Source organism: Psammomys obesus, unplaced genomic scaffold, assembly GCF_907164565.1.
Source record: "Psammomys obesus unplaced genomic scaffold, mPsaObe1.curated_primary_1811, whole genome shotgun sequence".
In the NCBI taxonomy this organism is placed as follows: Eukaryota; Metazoa; Chordata; class Mammalia; order Rodentia; family Muridae; genus Psammomys; species Psammomys obesus.
In genome coordinates this window covers 2227279-2251468 of record NW_026585698.1, presented here as the reverse complement: position 1 = coordinate 2251468, position 24190 = coordinate 2227279, and the positions used below count along the sequence as shown (strand labels likewise).

General features: G+C 39.6%; 1 protein-coding gene across 2 annotated transcripts in view; it reads left to right on the top strand.

The window, feature by feature from the left end:
• Positions 1-17637, top strand: part of Ddx50 (DExD-box helicase 50) — a 33170-nt gene extending 15533 nt beyond the window's left edge. For both annotated transcript variants that reach the window (XM_055598891.1, XM_055598892.1), the window contains 7 exons: positions 6325-6486; positions 7726-7845; positions 8587-8660; positions 8872-9031; positions 12466-12600; positions 14798-14842; positions 17133-17637. In XM_055598891.1, coding sequence (XP_055454866.1) covers positions 6325-6486; positions 7726-7845; positions 8587-8660; positions 8872-9031; positions 12466-12600; positions 14798-14842; positions 17133-17411 — 975 coding nt within the window. In that variant the 3' untranslated portion in view covers positions 17412-17637. The remainder of the gene's footprint in view (positions 1-6324; positions 6487-7725; positions 7846-8586; positions 8661-8871; positions 9032-12465; positions 12601-14797; positions 14843-17132) is intronic.
• Positions 17638-24190: the final 6553 nt, after the last annotated feature.

Here is a 24190-nt window from a genome sequence, read left to right as displayed (position 1 = left end):
AGCACCCAAATTACATAGCTCACAACCTGTAACTCCAGTTCCAGAGGGATCTCTCTTTGGGTACCAGTAATACTCACTTTTACTTGGCCAAACACAGGTACATACATACTTATAATTAAAATAAAAATCTTTTAAAAAAATAAAAATTATAATTTTGTTGTGGTTTTGAGGTTTATATGATGTTAGGAGGAAATCCTATTAGTTTTCATCAGAAAATTTTTCAGATAGCCAGGTGACGTGGTGCATACCTTTAACTGAGCACTTAGGGAGGTAGAGGCAGTCAGATCTCTGTGAGTTCAAGGCCAGCCTGGTCTACAAAGCAAGTCGAAGACAGCCAAGGCTACACAGAGAAACCCTGTCTTGAAAAACAAAAAATTTTCATATGCTACTTTTGTATGTTGTGTGCATATAAACATGTATGCACAGGCTCACAGAGGCCAGAGGAGGACAGTAAGTATCCTCTATCATCTGCCTTAGTCTCCCTGCAGCCTTCATACTCCCCACAACAGTGGTGTTGCAGGTCTGAGCACAGTTGGTTTTTCACACCTGCTATGAGGATTTGAATTCAAATCCTCAGGCTTATGCAACACATGTCCTTACCCAATGAACCATTTCCTCATCCCTTTTCAAAGACATTTAAAATAACTAGAAAATATAAAAGTTGATAGAATCAATTTTAGTTGGTAACAATCAGTAATATTTTAAGCTTGTGTTAGAAGAATGAATTATAAGCTGGGTGTGGTGAACATGCCAAATCTCTGAATTCAAGGCCAGCAGGTGTATTCAGGATGTCATGGCATATACAACATAAATGAGAATAACTATTAAAAAATGATTTAGCAAACAGAAAAGCAATCAACCAACCTATTTGGTGTATACACAGACAAATTAAACCCCCCAAATAGTCATTCTGTATAACAACTAAAAGTAACTTCTGATTTAGTGATTACTGGAAACATTTCCCAACATTTAGGAAAACCTTATATTCACAGGAGATATAAATGATATCAAATACTTTTTTCTGATAAAAGAAACAACTATAGGAAGTAGTTTGAATTAACCAATGCTGTTAATGGAATAAAAAATGAAAAATCCCAACTTGCCTTTATGTAACAAACTTTTCATTAGAATATAGTTTTTTTTTTTATAATAGTAAATTTAAAACTCAAGACTCAATAAATATATAAATAGAAATAATTACTGAGATTTATCTTCTGGACAAGAAAGTGAATAATTTTTTTAATAAACAATTTTTTTTAAATAATTGATTTTTATTTTATGAGCATTGTTGTTTTGCCTGTATGTATGTGAGAGTGTTGGATCCCCTGGAACTGGAGTTACAAATGGTTGTGAGCTGCCATGTGGGAGCTGGGAATTGAACATGGGTCCTCTGGAAGAGCAGCTAGTGCTTTTAACCACTGAGTTATCTCTTGGCCTCATAAAAAGCAATTTCCGTTTGAGGACATTTTACATTTGCCTCTTTTGCCAGGACCAAATCTGTCTCTTCTGACTCTTTGTAGTTAATGAGAAACATCCACTCTCCACTGCTCTCTAGCGCCAAGTGTTTGTTCAGGTCCAGACCTCATGCAAAGCTACTAATTGCTTTGTCAGCATCATCTTTTCTATTTTCTGTCACCAGAGTCACTGTAAGATAAAGATTTGTTTTGTGGGGGCTAGAGAGATGGTTCAGTAGTTAAGGTCACTGAGTTTTGTTCCTAGTACTCTTGGTGGCTCACAACTGTCTATAAATCTAATCCCCTGGTTTTCAGGCATCACATCAGGCATGTACATGGCACACATACATAAATGTGGGCACTTAGACATGGACATAAAATAAGTACTTTTTATAAAGGTGTGTGTAAGCCAGGCATAGTGGCACACTCGGGAAGCAGAGGCAGCAGAGTTTGAGGTCAGCCTGGGCTACAGAGCAAGTTCCAGGGTAGCCAAGGCTACACAGAGAAACTGGAAAAACAAAAACAAACAAACAAATAAGGTAGTAGTGTGTGTATCATGCTGGCCTCAGCCTCTTGAGTATTTGGATTAAGGTTGTGCACTACTACACTGATTTCAGGATAGTATTCTCCTTATGCTAATTCAGTTGTTCCCCATTGTTCCAAGATGGTGTTCATTTGTTCCTTTCCAGTCTCAAATCTTTTCACTGTTTTAGCAATAGTCTGTTCAAATGTTTATTTCCTAGGTAGCATTTATGTATAAGAATTTTTACCTAAGCTTGATTTATTATTTACACAGCACTCTGCCAGCATGTATGCCTACATACCAGAAGAGGGCACCAGATCTCATTTATAGATGATTGTGAGCCACCACGTGGTTGCGGGGAATTGAACTCAGGACCTTTGGAAGAGCAGACATTGCTCTTAACCGATGAACTATCTTTCCAACCCCCATCAGTTGATTTTTTTAACTGTAACAGTTCCAGGGGATCTGACACTCCCTTCTGGCAACTGTGGCCACTGCATATGGTGCACAGACATCCCATGCAGGCAAAATACCCATGTATGCGTAGATACACACACACACACACATACACACAAACATATTTTTTTTTACAAAAAAAATTAGGAAAAGTATTGCTGGCACACGTGTCAGTACAGCATAAGTAGGTTTAGTTTAATAAGGATTTAATAATACTTATTAGATTAATAAGGATTATGATTTATAACACACTGACATTGTTGGATAGATTGAAATAGATACAGACTACTGGCCAGGCGTGGTGGTACATGCCTCTAATCCCAGCACTCAGGAAGGTAGGCAGGCAGATCTCTGTGAATTTGAGGCCAGCCTGGTTTACAAAGTGAGTACACAGAGGAACCCTGTCTCAAAAATAAAGTTAAGTGGGTACGATACTTTTTATAGTAGTTTGGCAAAACCAATTAAAAATCTGGGGGCTGGATAAGTGGTTTATCAGTTAAGAGTACTGACTGCTCTTGGGGACCCAGGCCCTATTTCTATGTTGTAACTCCAAATCAGGAGATCTAGCGACCCCCTCTTCTGGCCTCCATGGACACATGTGGTATACAGACATACATGCAGGCAAAACATCCATACATATTATAAGTCTTAATTTTGGGGGGTGGTTTTGAATCCAAGGTCTTTGTCATATTTGGTTGACACCCTTTCCAAATATAGAACATGTCTAAATATTCATTATATTTGACTCAAATTAAATTTCTAGCTAAGTGTCCTTCTGAAATACACATACATGGGCATATCCAAAGATGTTAAGTAAAAAGTTTTTCACTGCAGCATTGTTTTTGTGAAAATTTATATACAACACTGGTGTTCATCGGTAAGATACTGCCAAAATAAGTTTTTGCATCCATATGAAGAAAGTGCATGCAGTTAAAAAAAATCAGTGGGGTTCCACTGTTACACTGCTACTTTTTAACTCTTTTAGTTTAGTTTCTTAATATCTCTTTCTCCCTATTCCACCCCAATCCCTTCCACCACCCCAACACTGGGTGGTAAAGAGGAAGTGTTAGTGGGAGAGGGGCCAGAGTTCTCTTAGCTGCTTCCTGCTGGTTCTTTGGGCAAGTCTATTCCTCATTTCAGGAGATCTCCAACTTCTCATCCTACTGTATCAACAGCAAGCAGGAGCAGCAGTGGGGGGAAGCACCAGCAGCCTTTCTCAGATCTCTTCTGGCTCTGGCATTTATTCCGTCTTGAGTCCTCAGATTTAAACTATCTGCAGCTGGTAAAGAGGCCCTCTCAGAGCTGGCATGAGGCAAATACTTTGCTGCTCTGGACAATTTGAATCAGTCCCATATCTTACACCTGGGATCAAAACAAAAACATGTTTCTATCCACAACACTCCACTTTCACATACCAAAAAAGGGGCTACATTATATTAAATTTATAAATTAGATTGTAAAACAGAAGATAGGAGTATCCCACTTTTATGGACACAAATTTGTTGCATATGCTAGTGAGTGAATTGTGTGAAAGGGGGTGTGTGTGTGTATTTTTGAGACAGGATTTCTTTGTGTAGCCTTGGCTATCCTAGAGCTACCCCTTTAGCCTAGACTGGCCTTGAACTCAGAAATCCACGAGCCTCTGCCTCCTGAGTGCTGGCATTAAAGGTGTGTGTCACCACCACTTAGCTGTATTTTGTTTTATTATTAAAATTTCATTTTTATTTTGTGTGTATGAGTGTTTTGACTATAGGCATGTATGTGCACCACATGCATGCAGCATCCATAGGAACCAGAAGTGGGCATCAGAGCTCATAGGAGTTACAGTTCTGAGCCACTATGTAGGGTCTGGCCACTGCAAGAAGAGCATGTCCTCCTAACTGCTGTAGCATCTCTCCCCTCTCTGTTCCTCTGTCCCTCTCTCCTCCTCTCCGCCTCTCTCTCTCTGGCTCATATTCTCTCTCTGTGTGTGTGATAAAGAGTCTCAGTTGTGTGTGTGTGTGTTTGTGTTTGAGAGAGAGAATGAATATTGTGCCATGACGAGTGTGTGATAGTCATAGGGTAACTGAGTGTCGGTCCTTGCTTTCTTCCTTGTTTGAAAAAGCATTGCTTGTTTGCCTAGCTTAGATGGCTGATGAGCTTCTAGGATCCTCCTGTCTCAACCTTCCATCTTAATGTAGAAGCTTTGGGATTACAGACACCCACTACAGAATCTGGCTTTAGAAAAATTTGGGGGAGTCAATCTCAAGATTCAAACTTGCTCCAAAAGTGCTTCACCAATGAGCCATCTCCCCTGCTCTGGTGTATTTAATTTGTTCTTTTTTCAAGAAAGAGTTCCATTATGTAGCTTTGGCTGAATTGGAGTTTGCTGTGTAGACCAGGCTGGCCTCAAAGTCATAGAGATCTGCCTGCCTCAGCCTGTGAGTGTTGGGATTAAAAGCATTTACCAGAACCCTGACCTCTTGTATTTATTTTAAAACAAAAATGTTTAAAATAAATAGCCAGTTAGCCAGTAATGGTAGCTAACCTATAATCCCAGTTTTCAGAAGATAGAAGTAGGAGTGTAGCTAATTTAAGACCAATTTAGGCTTAAACCTGTCTTTTAAAAAAAGCTACTGGAGCTGGGTGCAGTGGTGCTGAAATCTCAGCACTTCAGGAGACAGAGGCAGGTGGATCACTGTGAAGTTCGAGGTCAGCCTGGTTTACAAAAGGAGGCCAGGACAGCCAAAGAAGGCAAAACAGAGAGACCCTGTCTCCAAAAACCAATAATAATAAGAAGAAGGAAACTACTGGGGCTAGAGAGATGGCTTAGCAGTTAAGAATGTTGGCTGCTCTTCCAGAGAACCAGAATTTGAATCCCAGCACCCACATGGTGGCTGGCAACCATCTGTAACTCCAGTTTAGTACCCTTCTTCTGGATTGAGAGTGCAAAACTTGGTGCATAGGCATAAATGCAGATAAAACACTTACACATATAAGTCTTTAAAAATATTTAAACTTACTTTTTTTTTTTTTTTTTTAAGTTTTTCCAGATAGGGTTTCTCTGTACAACCCTCCTGGCTGTCCTGGAACTCCCTCTCTAGACCAGGCTGACACTGAACTCAGATCCACCTGCCTTTGCCTCTGACTGTTGGGACTAAAGGCATGCCTGGCTAAAATTCACTTGTAGTAAATCCAAACAAACAGAAAACCTGGCCATGTTGGTGCTTGTAATCTGTGTATTCAGGAAGCTAAAGCAGCAGCAGATAATGAGTTTGAGGCTAATTTGGATTACATTTTAAGACTGTCTGCAGAACAAAAGGAAGTATACAAACCATTTCAGTCTAGCATGTAGTTCAGTGATTGACTCTTTGGTACTCCCCAGTCAGTCCTTGACCCAGGATGAACAAAGGATTCAGTCCCTGATACTGTGGAAATAGAACCTGTATAGACAACTATCCTTCAAACTATTACCAATTAATTATGTCTTAGGAGGCTGATTTTAAATAAGATTTACATTTTATGAAATATTTTCGTATTTTCTGGAATGTTTTGGGTTTTAAAAATTGTTACATTTATCTGTGTGCTTAGTATTTGTGCACATGTGCACATGCTCATAGTGTGAGTGTGAAGGTTAAAGGGAAATGAGCAGGGGTCTATTCTTAGGCTGTATTTGGCCCCTGAAATTTAAACACAGATTGGCAGGCTTGATGGCAAAGTGCTTTTATCTCCTGACCCAGCTCTCTAGCCCTGTTTGTTTGTTTGTTTGTTTGTTTGTTTGTTTTAAAGAAGCATAATTGTTATTAAAGATAACATTGGGGAAAAAAAACCACAAGGGCACAGACTGAATGGTGTTGGGATACTCAATTACAGGTATGATCTATACACTTTTTTTTTTCCTTTTTCAAACAGAATGCCCAGTGTTTACATGGGGACATTGCACAGTCACAAAGAGAAATTACCTTGAAAGGCTTCAGAGAAGGGAGTTTTAAAGTTTTGGTGGCAACCAATGTGGCTGCTCGAGGCTTGGACATTCCTGAAGTTGACCTGGTGATTCAGAGTTCTCCTCCACAGGTAGGAAAGATTTACAAAACACTGCTTGAGATGTGAAAGATAGGTCTTTTGTTTGTTGTTGATCTTAACCTGTGTTTTGTTAGGATGATAGTACATTGATCAAATGTACTGTTCATGTAAATAAATGTTATTGTTTGCATCCAAAGATTGATCAACAAAATCAGATAAGGAGCCAGTCGTGGTGGCACATACTTAAAACCGCAGCACTCAGGAAGCAGAGGCTGAAGGATCACTGCATGTTCTGGGCCAGCCATGAATACATAATAGAATCTCTGAACAAAACCAAAAAATGATGACAACATCATTAAGGAATTTTTAAAGTTTCATATACAAAACTCTATACGGATATAGATGTGGATAAATAGCTAATTTTTTTTAATCACAACAAAATCACATCATTTCTTTCTCTTTCTTTCCTCCAATCCCTTGTATATACCCCTGCTGCTTTCCCAAATTCATAGCCTCTTTTTCTTTGGGTATATACTCATCCTTCTAAGTATGTAAATACAGCCTGCTCATTCCTTACGTTACTCTTTATGTATGTGGTTTCAGGACTGACCTCTTGCTATCAGATAACTAACTGGAGGGCTCTAGCTCTCAGGATTCCTTCGTTACCTGTATTTTCTTGTCTAGCCTTGGACCCTGCATCATTTTCCTCTTCCTTTTTTAGATGTCTGTTGTTGTCCATATTCACGTTTGGATAATAGCTTTTAAACTTAGAACTTTACCGTAGAATTTTAATGTCTATAAATTAATTGTGCTGTCGTAAAGTACAGAAGGATTGAATTTATTTTTGCTTTTTTTTTTTTTGAGAAATGGTCTCAGACCAGGCAGGCCTGAAACTTTTTAACACAGGCTAGCCTTAAACTTAATGCCTCAGCAGCCTCCCAAGTACTAAGATTATAGGGCTGCACTACCATGCCTAATTATTTTTTGGTGTTTGTTTGTTTGTTTTGTTTTTCAAGACAGGGTTTCTCTGTGTACCCTTGGCTGTCCTAGAACTCAATCTGTAGGCCTTTACTTCCTGAGTTCTGAGATTAAAGGCACACAACACCTCCACCTGACTTTTTTTTTTTTTTTTTTTGTGGGAATGGGTGGCTTGAGACAAGGTCTCAGCCTTGGCTGCCCTTAGACTTGGTTGATCCTCTTGCTTCAGCCTTCCTGAGAAGTGATTATAGGTACCAGCAGGATGACTTGGCTGGCCAAGTTTATAAAATGAAGTTCCTCCTTTCTTCTTAGGATGTTGAATCTTACATCCATCGCTCTGGACGCACAGGTAGAGCTGGCCGGACAGGAATTTGTGTCTGTTTTTACCAACCAAGAGAAAGAGGCCAGCTGAGATATGTGGAGCAGAAAGCTGTAAGTGAAGTGAAATTACTCCAGGCTTATTATCTAAACGGCACCTTACAAGAGTGGTTTTTTAAAATTTGTTCTCACAAGTGAACTTAACTTTCTCAGCTTAAGTGCATTTGGATGGCAAACATGTGGAGAGTTTAATTTATATTAGTTGCAAGACTTTGTATTATACAGCTTTTATTGTGAAAGAAGATTTGACATGCTCCTCTTTTCTTTGAATTTCTCCGTTGATAGTAAAGTTGAAAGTGTGTCAGTGGTTTCAATATCATCTAAGCATTGTGAATGGGTAACTAACTGATTTGTTCTTGCTGTGTTAGGATAGGTTGGTAATACAATAGCCAGATTTATTAAAAAATACAGTTTTTATGGTCTTCACTCTCTGATAGTCTTTCACATTTTACCACCTACCTTTACATTTATTTTTATATATTAATGTATTTTATAATGTGAAAGTGATGAGAAAAAATGTTGACAGACTAAAATTTAGACATATTTTTCTTTTTTTGAATCAACTTTGTTTTGCAAGTGAAATTCCATGATTTAACTAAGGGACAATTTTTAAAATTTTTTTTGTTTCGTTTTTTTTGGAGTCGGTTATAGATGATTTATTAGAAAAGGCAGTTTTTTTCATCAGCTAGGGCTTGAAAATTTTCATTTTGAAGAAATGGAAATTCAACAAATTATTAATTTAGAAATTAACTATGACAACTTCCTTTTTCTTTAATATAATTCTTTCATTTTCAGGGAATTACTTTTAAACGTGTAGGTGTACCTTCTACAATGGATTTAGTTAAATCTAAAAGCATGGATGCCATCAGGTATGCTTTCTGACCTTGCTGAGTAATTTCTCCTCTGTATTAGGCTGTTCATCTTTAAGCTCTCCTAGTTCAAATAAGAGACAATTTTAGTCAAGGGTTTTAGTTACATTATTATATGGAAATGTTACTCTTTCTTTTCCCATTTATGATTTTGCCTTTACTTTTTTCCCCTGTATCTTAACCAAGAATGTTCACTATTTTTACACCATAGGTCTCTGGCTTCTGTCTCTTACGCTGCTGTTGATTTTTTCCGACCATCAGCTCAAAGACTGATAGAAGAGAAAGGGGCAGTGGATGCATTGGCTGCAGCGTTAGCTCACATTTCTGGTGCATCAAGCTTTGAACCACGATCTCTGATCACTTCTGATAAGGTAGAAAAGTATGAGAAAGTGATATTTGGCTAGAGATGATTAAAACTGAGCTGTAGCAGTTATAGCACATTACTCAAATGCTGCACCTGATTTCCTTCGGTATATTAAAGTGTTGTTGTTGCTGTTGTTTTCCTTTTTCTGTCTGGTATACATGCCTGCAATCCCAGCACTCAGGAGAAAGAACATTACAATAAATACCATCCACATTAATTCAACAACTGTTAATATTGTATAACATTTTATATTCAAATGTACTTTCTCTGCAAACTATTTGAAAGTTGAAATATGAGGATATTATTCCTAAATACTTCAACTTCTAAAAAAATAATATTCTACTTAACCATATCACAGTCTAACCTGCTTACAAATCAGCTTCCATTTCAATCACCTGATATCTGTTACATTTAGATTTGCTTCTTTCTATAAAAAACATAGCTCTCATTCCAAAGGGAATATGAAATAGTTTTATTTTGAGCTGTATATAAGTTAGCATGAATTTGGATTTAGGTCAACATGACATATGTTGGAAGTGGTTACAGGTGCTTTCATAGTCACAGAAGTAAAGAAACTCAAAAATCAGAGAATTTACTTCATACTTTCTTGGGGACATCAGGTAGGAAGGTTGTAGCCAGGTGGGGAACTCTCATCTAGATTTTAGATGATACATGATGACATCCTTAGCTTTTGTATCTATAGAAGCTATTGGTCTGCTGAGATTGTGAAGTGTTTTGTTTTGTTTTCCCCTTGATAGTTGAAAGGCTGTTAGGTCAGATACAGAGGTCAGCATTGAATGGCCATTAGGAAGTTGTAAGTGGGGAGGTACAAAATTCCAAAGATAATTTTTGCTCAGGATTTGTAGCATTTCAGTTTACTAACATTTTTTATCAGCCAGCCAGCCAGCCTGGCAGTCTTAAACATAGGTGTGGCTTGTGTCTTTCCTGCCCCCTGGGAATTTAGTTCTTTTGTTTATTTGAGACAGGGTTTCTCTGTGTAGTTTTGGCTATCCTTGCTCACCTTGCAGAACAGGCTGGCCTCAAACTCAGAGAGATTCGTCTTCTCTGCCTCCCAAGAGCTGGGATTTATAGGCGTATGCTGGCAATTTAGGTTCTTATTTCATCACTCTTAGCAGTGTCTAAAGCTTTCTACCATATGGTACCAACTGAAACAGGCATTTTTCATTTTGCTATTTGCTGTGCAACTGCAAAGGGAGTGGATTTGTTCAGGCAAAGTAAAGATATATGTAGGATGTGTTTATGTGTCTGAGTGTATGTGTAGCCCCCAAGTGGCCTGCTTCTAGGTTAGTGTCAGATTTGCAAGTGGTTCAGAGATGTGTTACTTAGTGCAATGTAAGTGGGGCTGTGAGGTGAGTCTTCAGAAGGGACAGGAAAGGGAAGAATACTAGTTGTCATGTAAAACTCACTTTAAAAGTGTGTTTTACTGTCTGAATAGTAATCTGTTGGTGATCTTTTAGCACTAAGTCCCTAAAAACTCATTAGATGCTTAATAAAATATTTAGCCAGGAGTAGTGACCATGACTATAATTCAACATTCAGGAGACTGAGCCAGGCAGATCATGAGTTCAGGGTAGCCTGGGCTACATAAGCAGCAAAGCTTGTCTCAGAACCAAACAAAAGCCAGGTAGTTCATATTTGCAATCCCAGCACTCAGGAAGTGGAGACAGTTAGAGACACTGATTTGAGGCTAGACTTGAATATAAAGGTTTTAGGCAATTTGGGGCTATATACTGAAAACCTGTCTCAAAAACAAAATCCAACCCAATGCTTGTTTTCTTTATTTTTGAGACAGACTCTCATTGTGTAACCCTGGCTGGCCTAGAACTCAATGGATAGGCCAGGTTGGCCTAGAACTCACACAGAGATTCCTCCTATTTAGGCATGCACCACCACGCACCACTATGCACCAGTCTGGTGCATTATATTTATTTGGAACAAAGTCTTACTGTGTATCCTCGGTTGGCTTTGAAGTAACACGCTTCTGCTTCAGCCTTTCAAATATGGCTCACCCCTTTCGCCCCAGCACTAGAGGCAGGCAGATCTCTGTGAATTCAAGTGCCAGGAAAGCCAAGGCTCCAAAACCAAGAAAACAACTTTAAAAATATACTTTTAAAGAAAAGTGAGGTCACCTCACTGCTAACCCTTGTCCCATGAAAGAATTGTGTAGCTGGCCACAGATGTACATCTACAATCGGCACTTGGAAGCTGAGACAGGGGATCTGCTGCAAGTCTGAGGCCTGCCAAAGCAAGCATCGTTTATTAGCTAGGCCATATAACTTTTAATAAAATATTTTGGGGACAAGGTACTAATTGCTTGAAATTTCTCTTATGGATTAAACTATATTTGAGGTCTTTTTTTTTTTTTTTTATGTCTAAGAGATTTTGCCTGAATATTTGTATGTGTACCTTGTACATGCAGGGCCTTCAGAAACCAGAAGAGGACAGCAGATCCTCTGGGACTGCTTGTGGTCTACCTTAGGGATGCTGGGAACACCTTATGAAATTATGGAAGAGCAGCCATTTCTTTTAACCACTGAGCTGTCTTCCCTAGCCTGGTCTTTACCATGAATGACACATAATGCATGTCCTGCAGGGTATTCTGCTTGCTACCTGTGACTATTTTTTTTTTTTCTACTCTTGATTTCTCTAGCTGTCTGAATCTATTTGACTTACTTCTTCATTAACCCACTCCTGCATAGACCTTGCTTCAGACCCCTCCCTCATATTTTGACTTCCTCCTTTATTTTGGTCTTTGCTCAGATATCACCACACTAGAGAAATCTTTCCTGATCACCTTGGTCCCCTCCTCTCTCTTTATATTCCCTAGCCCTGTGGTGTTACTCTTCATGATGCATATGTCAGTGGTATTTTATATACTTTGTTACTATTTCCACCAGAGAGCCATGTCCACAGAGAAAGGTCTGTTGGTCATTAAGTCTCTAGTACTGTATAGGAGGTAGTCACTATTATACGGTAGTCCTCCAAAAGTTTTTTGTTTTGGTTACACAGGGTTTCTCTGTGTAACAGAGCCCTGGCTGTCCTGGACTCTCTGTAGACCAGGCTAGCCTGTTCAAAAGATCTGGCTGCCTCAACACTGCCTGGCTCTAGTAACTGACTTTTTAACATTTATTTCTTGACGACTTTTTCCCTAGCTCTTCCTGTGATGCTCTGATTCTTTCTTGTAACGAGCAGAACATAGTCTCTGTTGATCTGTAAAAGCAGTATACAGAACAAGCTATCGGTGATGTGTAAACAGTAGTCTTCTAATACGGTTTCAGAGAAGTTAGGTTTTAATAGCTGTGTTTCACTGTTGGCACACACGGGAACTGTGTAGTTAATTCAGGATGCACGATAGAATCAACACTTCATTGTCCTACGGCTGATTTTCTTCCAAATATAATGGGATTTTTGTTTCTAAAGGGGTTTGTGACCATGACTCTGGAAAGCCCAGAAGAAATACAGAATGTCAGCTGTGCCTGGAAAGAACTTCACAGAAAGCTGAGTAGCAATGCTGTGTCTCAAGTAACCAGAATGTGCCTCCTAAAAGGAAATATGGTAGGTTTTTGTAGATAATAAGCATTTTATTCAGATACTGATAATGGTTTTAAAGATTTCAGAGTTGTCCCCTCTCCCCTTTTTCTGAAAGATTAATACTGTTTTATCTGAGTATTGGTTTGTTTCTGTTTATAAATTTGGGGGATTATATAAATGATACATTCCTTCAGAGCTTTATGTCATTCTTTTTTTGTTTGATTAATGCCTAAGTTTTTGTTGCTGTTATTATTTTGAGACAAGGTATTCCTTGTACCCAGGATCCTCTTCTGAATGTTGGCTTTGTAAGTAGGTGACACCACACCTGTCCAAGACTTAAGTGATCTAAGTTTCTACTGGGTAGTTGTGTGTTTACTTTTTAAGATTAAGTAATTTATATGTTTAACAATTATATGTTTAATAGTTAACAGCTCAATGAATACAGAGTATTTTTGTTGTTGTTGTTATCCGGTAATGAGATTAATGATACGATCTTTTTCTCTAAGTTAGTGTTTCATAGTAGCCCGGTCTAGGCTTGAGTCCCTGTTCCTCTTCATTCTACTTCCCAAGTACTGAGGTTACAGGCATGTGCCTAAGTAAGTTACTGTGAAATGAAGTATTTAAAGCTTTTTGTTTGCTTGGTTTTGGGTTTTTGAGACAGGGTCTTTCTACGTGGCTGTCTTGGAACTCACTATGTAGATTAGGCTGGCTCACAGAGATCCACTGCTTCTGCTTCCTAAGGTCTGGGTCATCACATCTATCTTAAAACTTAATCTTACTGATTGATTTAGTGTTTTAAGAAGATCTAAGGTTATTTACCTAATATTACTACATAGATTTGTTCTAGTCTAAAAGCTGTTAAGATTGCTTATTGGGAATAATCATCTCTCAAAGTTTAGTATTACTTCAACAAAGAGTTGAGACAATTAGGAGACAAATATATGCACACACACATACACAAACACATAACAAAAAATAGAGGGAAAGAAAATTCAAGTAAGACCCGTAGTCCAAACCAGTTATTGAGCATTAATTTTAACTAATGACCACCAAGGATGCAAAGGAAACACCTTAGTTTTTATAATTCCTTGAGAGAAAAACTTTCTTTTTCCAATTTTAACTTTTAAGAATCTTAGTCTTTTACAATGCTAGGGTTTGACCTACTGACTTGCATATCATAAGCAAGTACCATACCACAGACCTGTGTTCCTAGCTTCTCACTGATATTTTTAAGAAATTTATTAGTATCATTTTCATTTTGTTGTTGTTGTTGTATTTTTGACACAGGGTTTCTCTTGTGTAGTCCTTGGCTGTCCTGGACTCAGTCTGTAGACCAGGCTGGTCTCAAACTTACAGAGATCTGCTTGCCTCTTTCTCCCTGAGTGCTGGGATTAAAGGTGTGTGCCACCTGGCTCATTTTCATGTTTTTTTGTTTTGTTTTGTTTCTTTTTGAGAAGGTTTCTCTGTGTAGTCCTGGCTGTACTGGAACTCAGAGATCCACCTGCCTTTGGGTGCTGGGATTAAATTTGTTCACCACTATAACCACCTAGCTAGAAGGACTCTTCTTTTCTCTTTTGCTCACCTTCCTTCCTTCCTTCCTTCCTTCCTTCCTTCCTTCCTTCCTTCCTTTTCTTCTTTCTTTGTTTTTCAGAACAGGGTTTCCCTCTGTAGTTTTGGCTGTCCTGGAAATCACTATATATAGAACAGGCTGTCGTGTATCCCATCCTGTGCCTCTTTCCTCCACCCCAAATGCTGGCACTAAGTGCATCACCACCCCCCACCTAGAAGGACCATTGTCTTTTTTTCTTTTCTTTCGTTCTTTTTTCTTTGTTTGTTTTTTGAGCCAGTCCTGGACTCACTTTGTAGACCAGGTTGGTCACAGAGATATGCCTGCCTCTCCCTCCCTGAGTGCTGGGATTACAGGTATGCACAACCACATCTGGCTAGATGGACCATTTTCTAAGGGATATGGAACAATTACACTATCCACAAAACTCTTCTAGAGAGTATTCTAGGTACTTAAGAGCCTTACTAGTTATTTTTAGTTCTATCTTAGGTTAGAAACTATATTAAGTACATAAATCATCTATGTTTATGTGTTACCTGTTTTGATTTTGTAAACAGTCATGGAGTATATACTTTTTAAAAGCAAATTTCAACAAATATTAGTAAAAAAATTAACTCATGCATCTAAATAAAATTCTCCTTATTTTGCTTTTAGGGTGTTTGCTTTGATGTTCCTACAAGTGAGTCAGAAAGATTACAGGTATTTAAAATTTTTTTTTACCTTTTAAATAAATGAGTATGTTTCTTTAAAATATTGTTTTGAAAAACATACAGTATCATTTATCATACCTAAATCAATTAAGAAAGTCCTTAATATGAAATATTACCTATCCCATAATTTAAAATTATTATAGTTAACTTAAATGTAAAGGATAATTGGGGGCTGGAGAGATGGCTCAGTGGTTGAGATCACTGGCTGCTCTTACGGAGGACCCAGGTTCCTGCACCCACATGAAGGTTCACAAAACCAGATGATCTGACACCTTCTGACCACCAGAGAGATTGTACCCATGTGGGGCACAGATGTACGTGTAGGCAAGACACTCACACATAAAAACTTTTTTTTAAAATTTTGTAATGAGTCCCTATAGAAGCAAAACCAGATTCAACAATTTGATAATTTTGTAGACAGTTTTGTTTCATCTCTTTCTATTCACTTCCACTGCTTACAAACTCCAGGCATTTTGTTATTTCAGTCTTCAGTATTCCTACATATTTAAATATTAGAGACTTGTTTTTATTATGAATACAGTATTCTGTTTGTATGTAGACCAGCATGCCAGAATTGGGCACCAGATCTCATTATAGGTGGCTGCAAGCTACCATGTGGTTGCAGGAATAAAACTCAGGACCTTTGATAGAACAGCCAGTACTCTTAACCTCTGAGCCATCTCTCCAGCCCCAAATGTTAGACTTAAATAATCTATACTTAATACGTAATTCCTTCTATACAACCATTCTTTAATATTTTTTATGTAAGTATTCCATGTTGTCTCATGATTATTTTTCTTTGATATTTTTAGGTTGAAAGATAGGACCTTACACATAATAGATAGGTTAACACTGAGGTTCCCCCCAGCCTTACTGAATTTTTTGGGAGGGTTGGGGGTTTCGAGACAGGGTTTTTCTGTCCTGGAACTTGCTCTGTAGGCTAGACTGGCCTTCCTCTGCCTCTCGGGTACTGGGATTAAAGATGTGTGCCACCACTGCCTAGTCAATATTTTTTAACATAAGGCCCATAAAGTTTATATATTGTGATTTGATGCTTCGTAAGTCTTAATCTATAACTTTCTCTAAAATGTTTAATTATGTATTGAACAAAGAGGTCCACTAGGTTCTTATACTCAAAAATTTTGTCTTTTATATTTTTGCTTTTATGTACATTTTGGGGAGTAGTGTTGAGACAGAGTCCTGGTATATAGCCTAGGCTGGCTTGGAATTCACTATATAGCTCAAACTTAATCCTTCTCTGTGCCACGTATGTAGCTTATTCATATTCTGATTTTGAAGTAATGAGGGGCCTGAGTTTATTACATCTATTTCTGTGTGGGGTGAGACATGTGCACACTGTGGGCATGTACCTGAGTTCAGAAGACAACTTGTGGAAGTGGGAAGCCATCAGTGTTGGTAACAAGCACCTTTGCCCACTGAGCCACTCAGGGAGGCTGAGGCAGGCGGAGCTCTGTGATTTCGAGGCTAACCTGGTTTACAAAGTGAGTCCAGGACAGCCAAAGCTACATAGAGAAACCCTGTCTCGAAAAACCAGAAAATTAAATTAAATTAAAATATTGTGGATACCAGGGGCCAGTAAAATGGCCCAGTGGTTAAAGGTGAAAGGTGCTTGATATGAATTTGATTTCTGCTACTCATATAAAGTTGGAAGAAGAGAAACAATTCCTCAAAGTTGGTTTTTTTTTTTTTTTTTTTTTTTTTACCTCCACGAACATGCCTACAGAAATATATGGAGAAAAAAAAATCCACATACATAAAAGTTTTTTAAATTAAAGTTTAAAGAAATATTATGAATCTTCCACACCCCCCTTTGGAATTAAACTCAGGCCCCTCATGAATACTAGGCAAGTGCTCTAGCTTGATTTTTACTTTATGTTTGTAGACAAGTTAACTTGCCAAGCTGGCCTTGAACTAACTCTGTAGTAAGGCAGTCCTTGAACTTGGATGTTCTTTCATCAGCCTCACATCTAGTTTTGCTGATGTAGTTGCTTAAAATACTTCACTGCTTATTAGTGGTCTGTTTCCAACATTGTTTTGTCCTGAGAAAGAGAATGCTACCTTTTAAAAAACAACTGGATTAGTGATTTAGAATCTTGAAATGGGTCTGAGGGCTTTCTTACACTTCATTTTAGCCTGAAGGCTGAGAATTGATGGAAAGTTTCTTTTGAGATTAAAAACTGAACATGTGAGTCTTCTTGACTCACTTGTTTATGGGTTTTATTTTGCATTTCTGTTAATCTTGTAAATTTCTTTAACAGGCAGAGTGGCATGATTCAGATTGGATACTCTCAGTGCCAGCCAAATTACCTGAAATTGAGGAATATTATGATGGGAATACATCTTCTAATCCCAGACAGAGGAGCGGCTGGTCAGGTGGCAGGTCAGGCCGTTCAGGCCGGTCTGGTGGTCGATCTGGTGGCCGATCAGGTAGACAAAGTCGACAGGGGAGTCGGTCTGGAAGTCGGCAAGATGGAAGAAGACGAAGTGGGAACAGAAATCGATCAAGAAGTGGGGGCCATAAACGGAATTTTGACTGAGTGTTTGATAGTTAATCTTCCAGTGTGAGCTTGCCTCTTTCTGTCTAATCATGTATATTATTCACCAAAAATTAGATCATCATAGTTGAGGTATTTGTCTGTAATTTGCAAAGAAGTTGGTCGTATTTTTTTAAAAAGTATTTCACAAGAATGGTTGTAAACAAACAAATTACTTATCTGGCTATACCTTTGAATTAAAAAAAAAGCCCCTTTTATTGTCTGTTTCCATTCTGTGTTAAGAATTTTCTCTATGTAGTTTTTAAAAATTTCTTCTAAGAAATGGCAGTTCAGTTAACCTTACTTAAGGTTTCTAATAGTCTATAAATGTGGCATATTAATATCAGGCCATTCATCCACAGGTCATGTGATAAGAGACCAAACTCTTCCCACATTAAGGGCTGGAAACTGGTGACCTGGTTGGTTAGTGTACTAGTCTAACTTAATAAACAGGTTTAGGTAGATAAGGATCCAAGCAGTGTATGCTCTTTAATTTATCAATCATTTATTGAATATCTGTATATCTGCTTTTTTAATCACTAGAGCACACATAAGTCACTAATTTCATAAAACTTACTGTCCAGCAATCAGCCAGTTACAATGAGTCAAGAAAGACTAAAACAAAAACAGGTATGGAATGCAGAGGACTGGGATGCACCTAGTCAGTTTTAAGATTCAGGGAGGCTTTTTAAAAGAAAAGCTGAAACTCCCCTGTTCATGTAACTGTGTTTATGTCCAGTAGAAAGAGTTTTCTTAAATTTTGTGGTTTTTTAGTTTGTTTTTTGTTTTTGAGCCTCTTATGTAGTCTATACTGGTATCAAACTTGCAGTCATTCCCACTGGCCAGGTGACTTTGGAAGGATGAGGGACTGCAGCAGAGAGAACAACGTACACAGGAACACAGTAAGTCTGAAGAGTCAAGATAGATGAATGAACATAAAGTGAAGGTGATCTTATTGACAGGACCATTTAGAAAAGGGCAGAATGCTCAGGAATGGCAGGCTTTCATAGGAAAGTCTGAGCTTGTCACTAGATTCAACAAAAAGGAAAATTTTAACATAAAGAATAACCAGTTGAGTATTGAGAGCAGAAGCCGCTTAGTATCAAACAAGAATAGGCGATAAGGAGAGATAGTGGGCATGGTGGCACATACTTGTAATTTCAGCATATGGTGAGTTTGAGTTACAACCTGGGTTACATTGTAAGATCCTCAAGCCACACACATACCAAACATGAAGAGCTGGTTTTTAGGAATTTGTGTATGGATAGGGGGGAATAAACTAAAGCTGTAAGTAAAAGACAAGATGGTGGTTAGGATTTTTGTGCATGAAGACAATGGTAAAGGGGGGGTATCCAAAGCATGTTGAAATGATATGGAGTTCAGAAAGGAGGGCACTGGGAAAACTATAAATGGAATAAGATCCTGGTATGCAATCAAACGCAAAAGTAGAGATTTTAACTTTAGGTAGGTGGGAGCAGTGCCTTTCGGTGTTTTGTCAGGACTAAAACGTGTAGGCGAGTATGGGTGTTGAGATAAAAAAGTAAGCCAGAGGTAGTGGTGTACGCCTTCAGTACCAGCACTCGGGAGGCAGAGGCAAGTGGATCTCTGGGTTTGAGGCCAGCCTGGTTTATAGAGTGAGTTCCAGGACAGCCAGGCTAAATAGAGAAACTGTCTTGAAAAGCAAACAAAAGGCATGGCTTAATTGCAGTGGTTGCAATTTGAAGAAACGATGATTTTCCTGGTCAACATAGCATTCTCATTTTGTGTGGGAATAGAGATGGGAGCAGGTGACTGACCACAGGTGGCTCTACTGAGAGATTTCAAGATTGACAAAGCAAATACACTGACCATTTCGGTAACATGATTATGTATGTGGCTTGTAGACTAAGGATAGAAGTGGTGACTACAATGTAATGGGACAGAGAACTGAAGGTCTGTGAGAGTTGGAGAGATCTGAGATCTAAAGAGTAAGGAAGAGCCTGGAGAGATGGCTCAGCAGTTAAGAGCATACACCGTTCTTGCAGAAGACTCAAGTTCGAGTTCCAGCACCCTTTTCAGTCAGCTCACAAGTGCCTATAACTCTAGCTTGAGGTGATCTGATACCCCTGACCTGCACATGCACGCACACGCACATACATGTAATGGTTTAAAAGGTATATGGGTTTTAAAGTTGACTAAAAACGGGAGTAGGCCAGGCATATTGGTGCACACCTTAAATGGATGAGACTAAGAAAGAGGTTGGCAGTTTCAAGTGAGGCTGATCTATACATAGCAAACTCCAGCCCAACTACATAGACCAAAAAGTGTAGTTAGAAAGCTGGGGTGTGGTAGACTGGTTGGGAACTAATTGAGGTTGAAGTCTGGCATAGTTACATAGTCACTTTCTGTGAACAGTGAAAGCTAGCATGAAAAGACAGGACTGCAGAGGAATATTTGATGTGATTCCAAAATGTCAGTGAAGTTTGGCAAGTTACTGATGAGGAGGGTTGAGGGGTAATAGCAGCACTCATTTTCAGTTTACAAGGGCTTTTGTGTGAAAGTGAAGGGTAGTAGTGAGCAAACAGGGCACACTGAGTGTGAGGGAAGTAACAGCAGGAGTAAAATAAAGCTGGAGAGGTATTTCTCTTCAGGAACCAGATTGCAGGTCAGCCAATGAGAGATGTACACTGCTAGACTGATTCCTTTTTGACAACCCACATCTTACAAGATGGCAGATTTATGGAACTAGTAGCAGTAATCTGTTCCCTAGAACCAGATACATGAAGCATAAAATCCTGGGTATTATTATGATTAACTGCAGATAACTGAACTTGAAAAGTTAAATTTAGACATTGAGATCCATTACCCATACAAATAGGAATTCCTTGCACTCCCACAGTATAATTTATAATTTCCTTACCCTCCTCCACAGGCTTAGCAGGTCCTTAGTGTTTATAAGGACCAGGTAGCCAACCAAGATTCGCTGACCGTCACAGGGATATGCATAGCCCCCAACTTACTATGTTAATCGAAGGGTTAGAAATACAAACTCAGTATGTATGATTAGTGTCAGTTCCCTGTACAGTCATTACAGACAGCAGAGCAAGGAACAAAGTTGTATCAATTTCAGTGGTATCCACAACTTTATATCTCCTGCAGAAACAAGGATAACCTAGGCACCGTCCCTAATTGCCATTCTGGTGTCAGAACATCCTTGTAGTACACAGGCTGACTCAATTCAACAAGTACTTCCCCCCACGATTCAGTGGTGCTTGGCAGCTGTTGTTGGCAGCATGCAAAAAATTAAAGTTAGTAAAGCATTATGCAATCTATCTCTGGGATTCCTCGGTGAGGAAGAGGTTGCTGATTCTTGTCACTGAGGGTAATGGATCTGTACCTATGTGACTGTGAGTTCTAACTTTATACTCAAGTCTCTGCCTGAGTACTAGTACATTCAGTCAGATCATGGTGTGTCCATGTCCCAAGCAATTTTTGGGGTGAACAAGAAGTGCCTGGTTTCTGCCCTCTGGTGCCCAGAATCTAGTGAAATACTAGATATAAGCCTAAACTCATGGTAGTGTGATGATTGGCAAGTTTAGAAAGCAAGGATACCAGCCTAGAAATTCAGAACCACAACTGAGTTTCACTTGGCAGATGTTAAAAAGGGGGTGGTAGCAGGACATGGTGGCACATGCCTTGGGAGGCAGAGGCAAATGATCTCTGAGTTCAAGGCCAGCCTGGTCTACAGAGTGAGTCCAGGACATTCAGGGCTATTACACAAAGAAACCTTGTCCTGGAGAACAAACAAAAACCAAAACAACAGCAACAAATAAACAGGGTGGTAGTAGTGGTTTGGGGCTAGGGACTGAGGAGAGAGCTCTGTTTAAGAGCAATGCTGCAGAAAAGCTGAGTTGTGTTTCCAGCACCCATGTCAAGTGGTTTACAACTGCCTTTACTTCCAGCCCCAAGACATCCAATGACCTCTTCTGATCTCCAAGGGCAACAGAAGCCATGTGCATAGCCACACAGACCCACAAACACTTAAAACACAAAAAGGCCAGGAATGGTCATGTAGGCAAAAGCACAGAAGAAAAGAAAGCTAAAGAAACCAACATTGTCTAAGTACTGTGAACTACAAGTAGCTCTAGCTGCTGTGGTCTTCAGTGAGGAAAGCAATGGTTGACTTGACAACACTGGAGGGCTTTCTGAGCCTTGATCAGTCATTGAAGGGCTTTGTGTAATAAACATGTAGGTAAATGTTAGCAAGGTAGACTTACAGAATTACTAAAGGTTACGTTTTCTACCAGGGTTTTAACAAAAATAATAGCTTCTATCTTTAAAAAAAAAAAAAGGCGAAAACAAAAATAAGACTTAACCAGGTATGGTGGTGCACACCTTTAATCCCAGCACTTGGGAGACAGAGGCAGGTGGAACTCTGTGAATTTGAAGCCAGCCTGGTCTACAGAGTAAGTTCCAAGACAGCCAGGGCTACTCAAAGAGAAACCCAGAAAAAAAAAAAAAAAGTTATTTCTGCCCCCTAAGGAGTTAGCAGCCTTGCCAGGACACAGAGGAGGACATTGCAGCCAGTCCTGATGAGACCTGATAAGCTAGGGTCAGATGGAGGGGGAAGAGGAACTCCCCTATTAGTGGACTTGGAGAGGGGCATGAGAGGAGATGAGGGAGAGAGGGTGAGATTGGAATGGAAAGAGGAAGGGGGCTACAGCTGGGATGCAAAGTGAATAAACTGTAATTAATATAAAAAATAAAAATTTAATTAAAAGTTATTTCTGGAACATTTTCCATTTCCAGTGTTTTGAGACTTATCTCAGGCCCAAAGTCCAAAGCAGCAACAATGGTACGGATTTGAATCCAGATTTTTTCCTACTACACTCTGCTCTTTCTCCAAAGTTAGCATAACATTACAATGGATTGGGCTGGAGAGAGAGTTTAGAGGTTAAGAGCAGTGGCTGCTCTTCCAGAAGTCCCGAGTTGAGGTCCCAGCAATGACTCACAGCCATCTATAAGATCTAGTGTCCTCTTGTGGCACCAGGTGTTCATGTAGACAGAACACTGTGTACATAATAAATAGGTAAATAAACATTGCAATGGATCCATTTAAAAACATTTTCTTAGGGCCTCTGAGATGGTTCAGCCCATATTGGTGCTTACAAAACACGATGCATGCCTGAAGAACTAAATTCTATACCTAGAATCCACTAAAAGTGGAAGAGAATCAGCTCCACTCTAATTTTTCAAGCTACTATAAACTGTTTCTCAATTCTTTGAATCACTGGTTCTTCAGAGGAAGCTTAAAAACTTACTACCAGTGTGGTGGTACAAGTTTTTAATCCCGGCATAGGCCGATCTCTGAATTGTGGAACATCCTGTTCCGGAGAGGAGAAGAAAGCGAGCAAGGAGGGAAGGGAAAAGAATTAGGTGTCTTGAAACCACGTGGAGGGATGGACCGGACCTTAGATATGACTAAAAACAAGTATAATGGGTGAAATCCGAATGGTAGGAAACAATGCAGGCTTGGAGGTTTAGGATGCAGTAATTATTGCCCAGCATTGTGCTCTAGGTTAATTAAATAAATCCCAGTCTCTGTGTGGTGTTTTGGGTATACAGCTGGTTTAGGAATAACCACTGCTTAACATAGTAAATATTAATGTACCACAACAAACGGCGCCCAACGTGGGGCTTTACACTGAAAACCTGACTCAAAAACAAACATCGTCACTGATCATTCAATTGGCCACTTTCCCTTACCTGATGGAAGTAGGAAACTGTCCAATTTAAGCATATTTGGGAACTCGTTCCTAGTCGCAAGACCCTGTTAACGGGCTGAGTGTGCCTTCAAACCCAGTGACATTTGTCTTTTAAATCATTCTGTAACAGTGGTTCTCAACCTTTGTAATGCTGTGACCCTTTAATGTTCTTTATGTTGTGGTGACCCCCATCATAGTTATTTTCGTTGCTATTTCATTACTGTAATTTCGCTGTTATGAATCTTAATGTAAATATAAGAAAGGCTCTTCCCACAGGTTGAGAACCTCTGTTCTATAGTCTTTGCCAAGCACGGCTCGGGTGTTGTCTGAATTCTCGCCATTTCTCACTTCCAACAAGAACGCTCAGGAAGTCTGTAAGGTGCACACATGAATAAAGGACCGAACTTTTGTGAATTGTGGATTTGTTGTGGGTTTTTTGGGGGCGTGGGAGCGCTGTTGAGACAGGATCTCATGTGTCTGGCAGGCCTTAAATTACGTGCACCAGGCTGGACTCGAATTTAGAGATCCGTTTGCCTCTTTCTCCCGAGAGCTGAGATAAGCGGCGTGCATCCTTGCGCCCTGCCAATTCTGGCTCTTTTAAATTGTTCACACTGCTGTGCGGCACGTACATGGGGTCCTGGGTACGGCCGCGCGCTTTTCGTGAAAGAAGAGGTGTGCTCAGCCGGCTCTGGATTCCAAGGACCGCAAGCTGAGGTCACCAGACCTAAGGTATCTCGCTGGTTCCCTGCATTCCGGCGCTCAGCCAGGCACCTCCATCAGTTTTCCACAGCTGACTTTTGTTCGTAGAGAAGGGGGGCCGGCCGGTAATCGCAGACTCGGGAAGAGGAGGCAAGCAGGGTCAGGCCATCCAGTTCCAGTCGTCCGGGCGTGTTTATTTCCTGTGCGAATCCGTATCCACGCTGCACCCAACGACCCCACGTAAAAGCACGCGAAGCGCAGCTCTCCCCCTGACCCCACCCCCTGCGCGCTGCTTCCGCCGGATGCGCTCCGTACCGGAAGTGACGAGCGAAGCCGGTT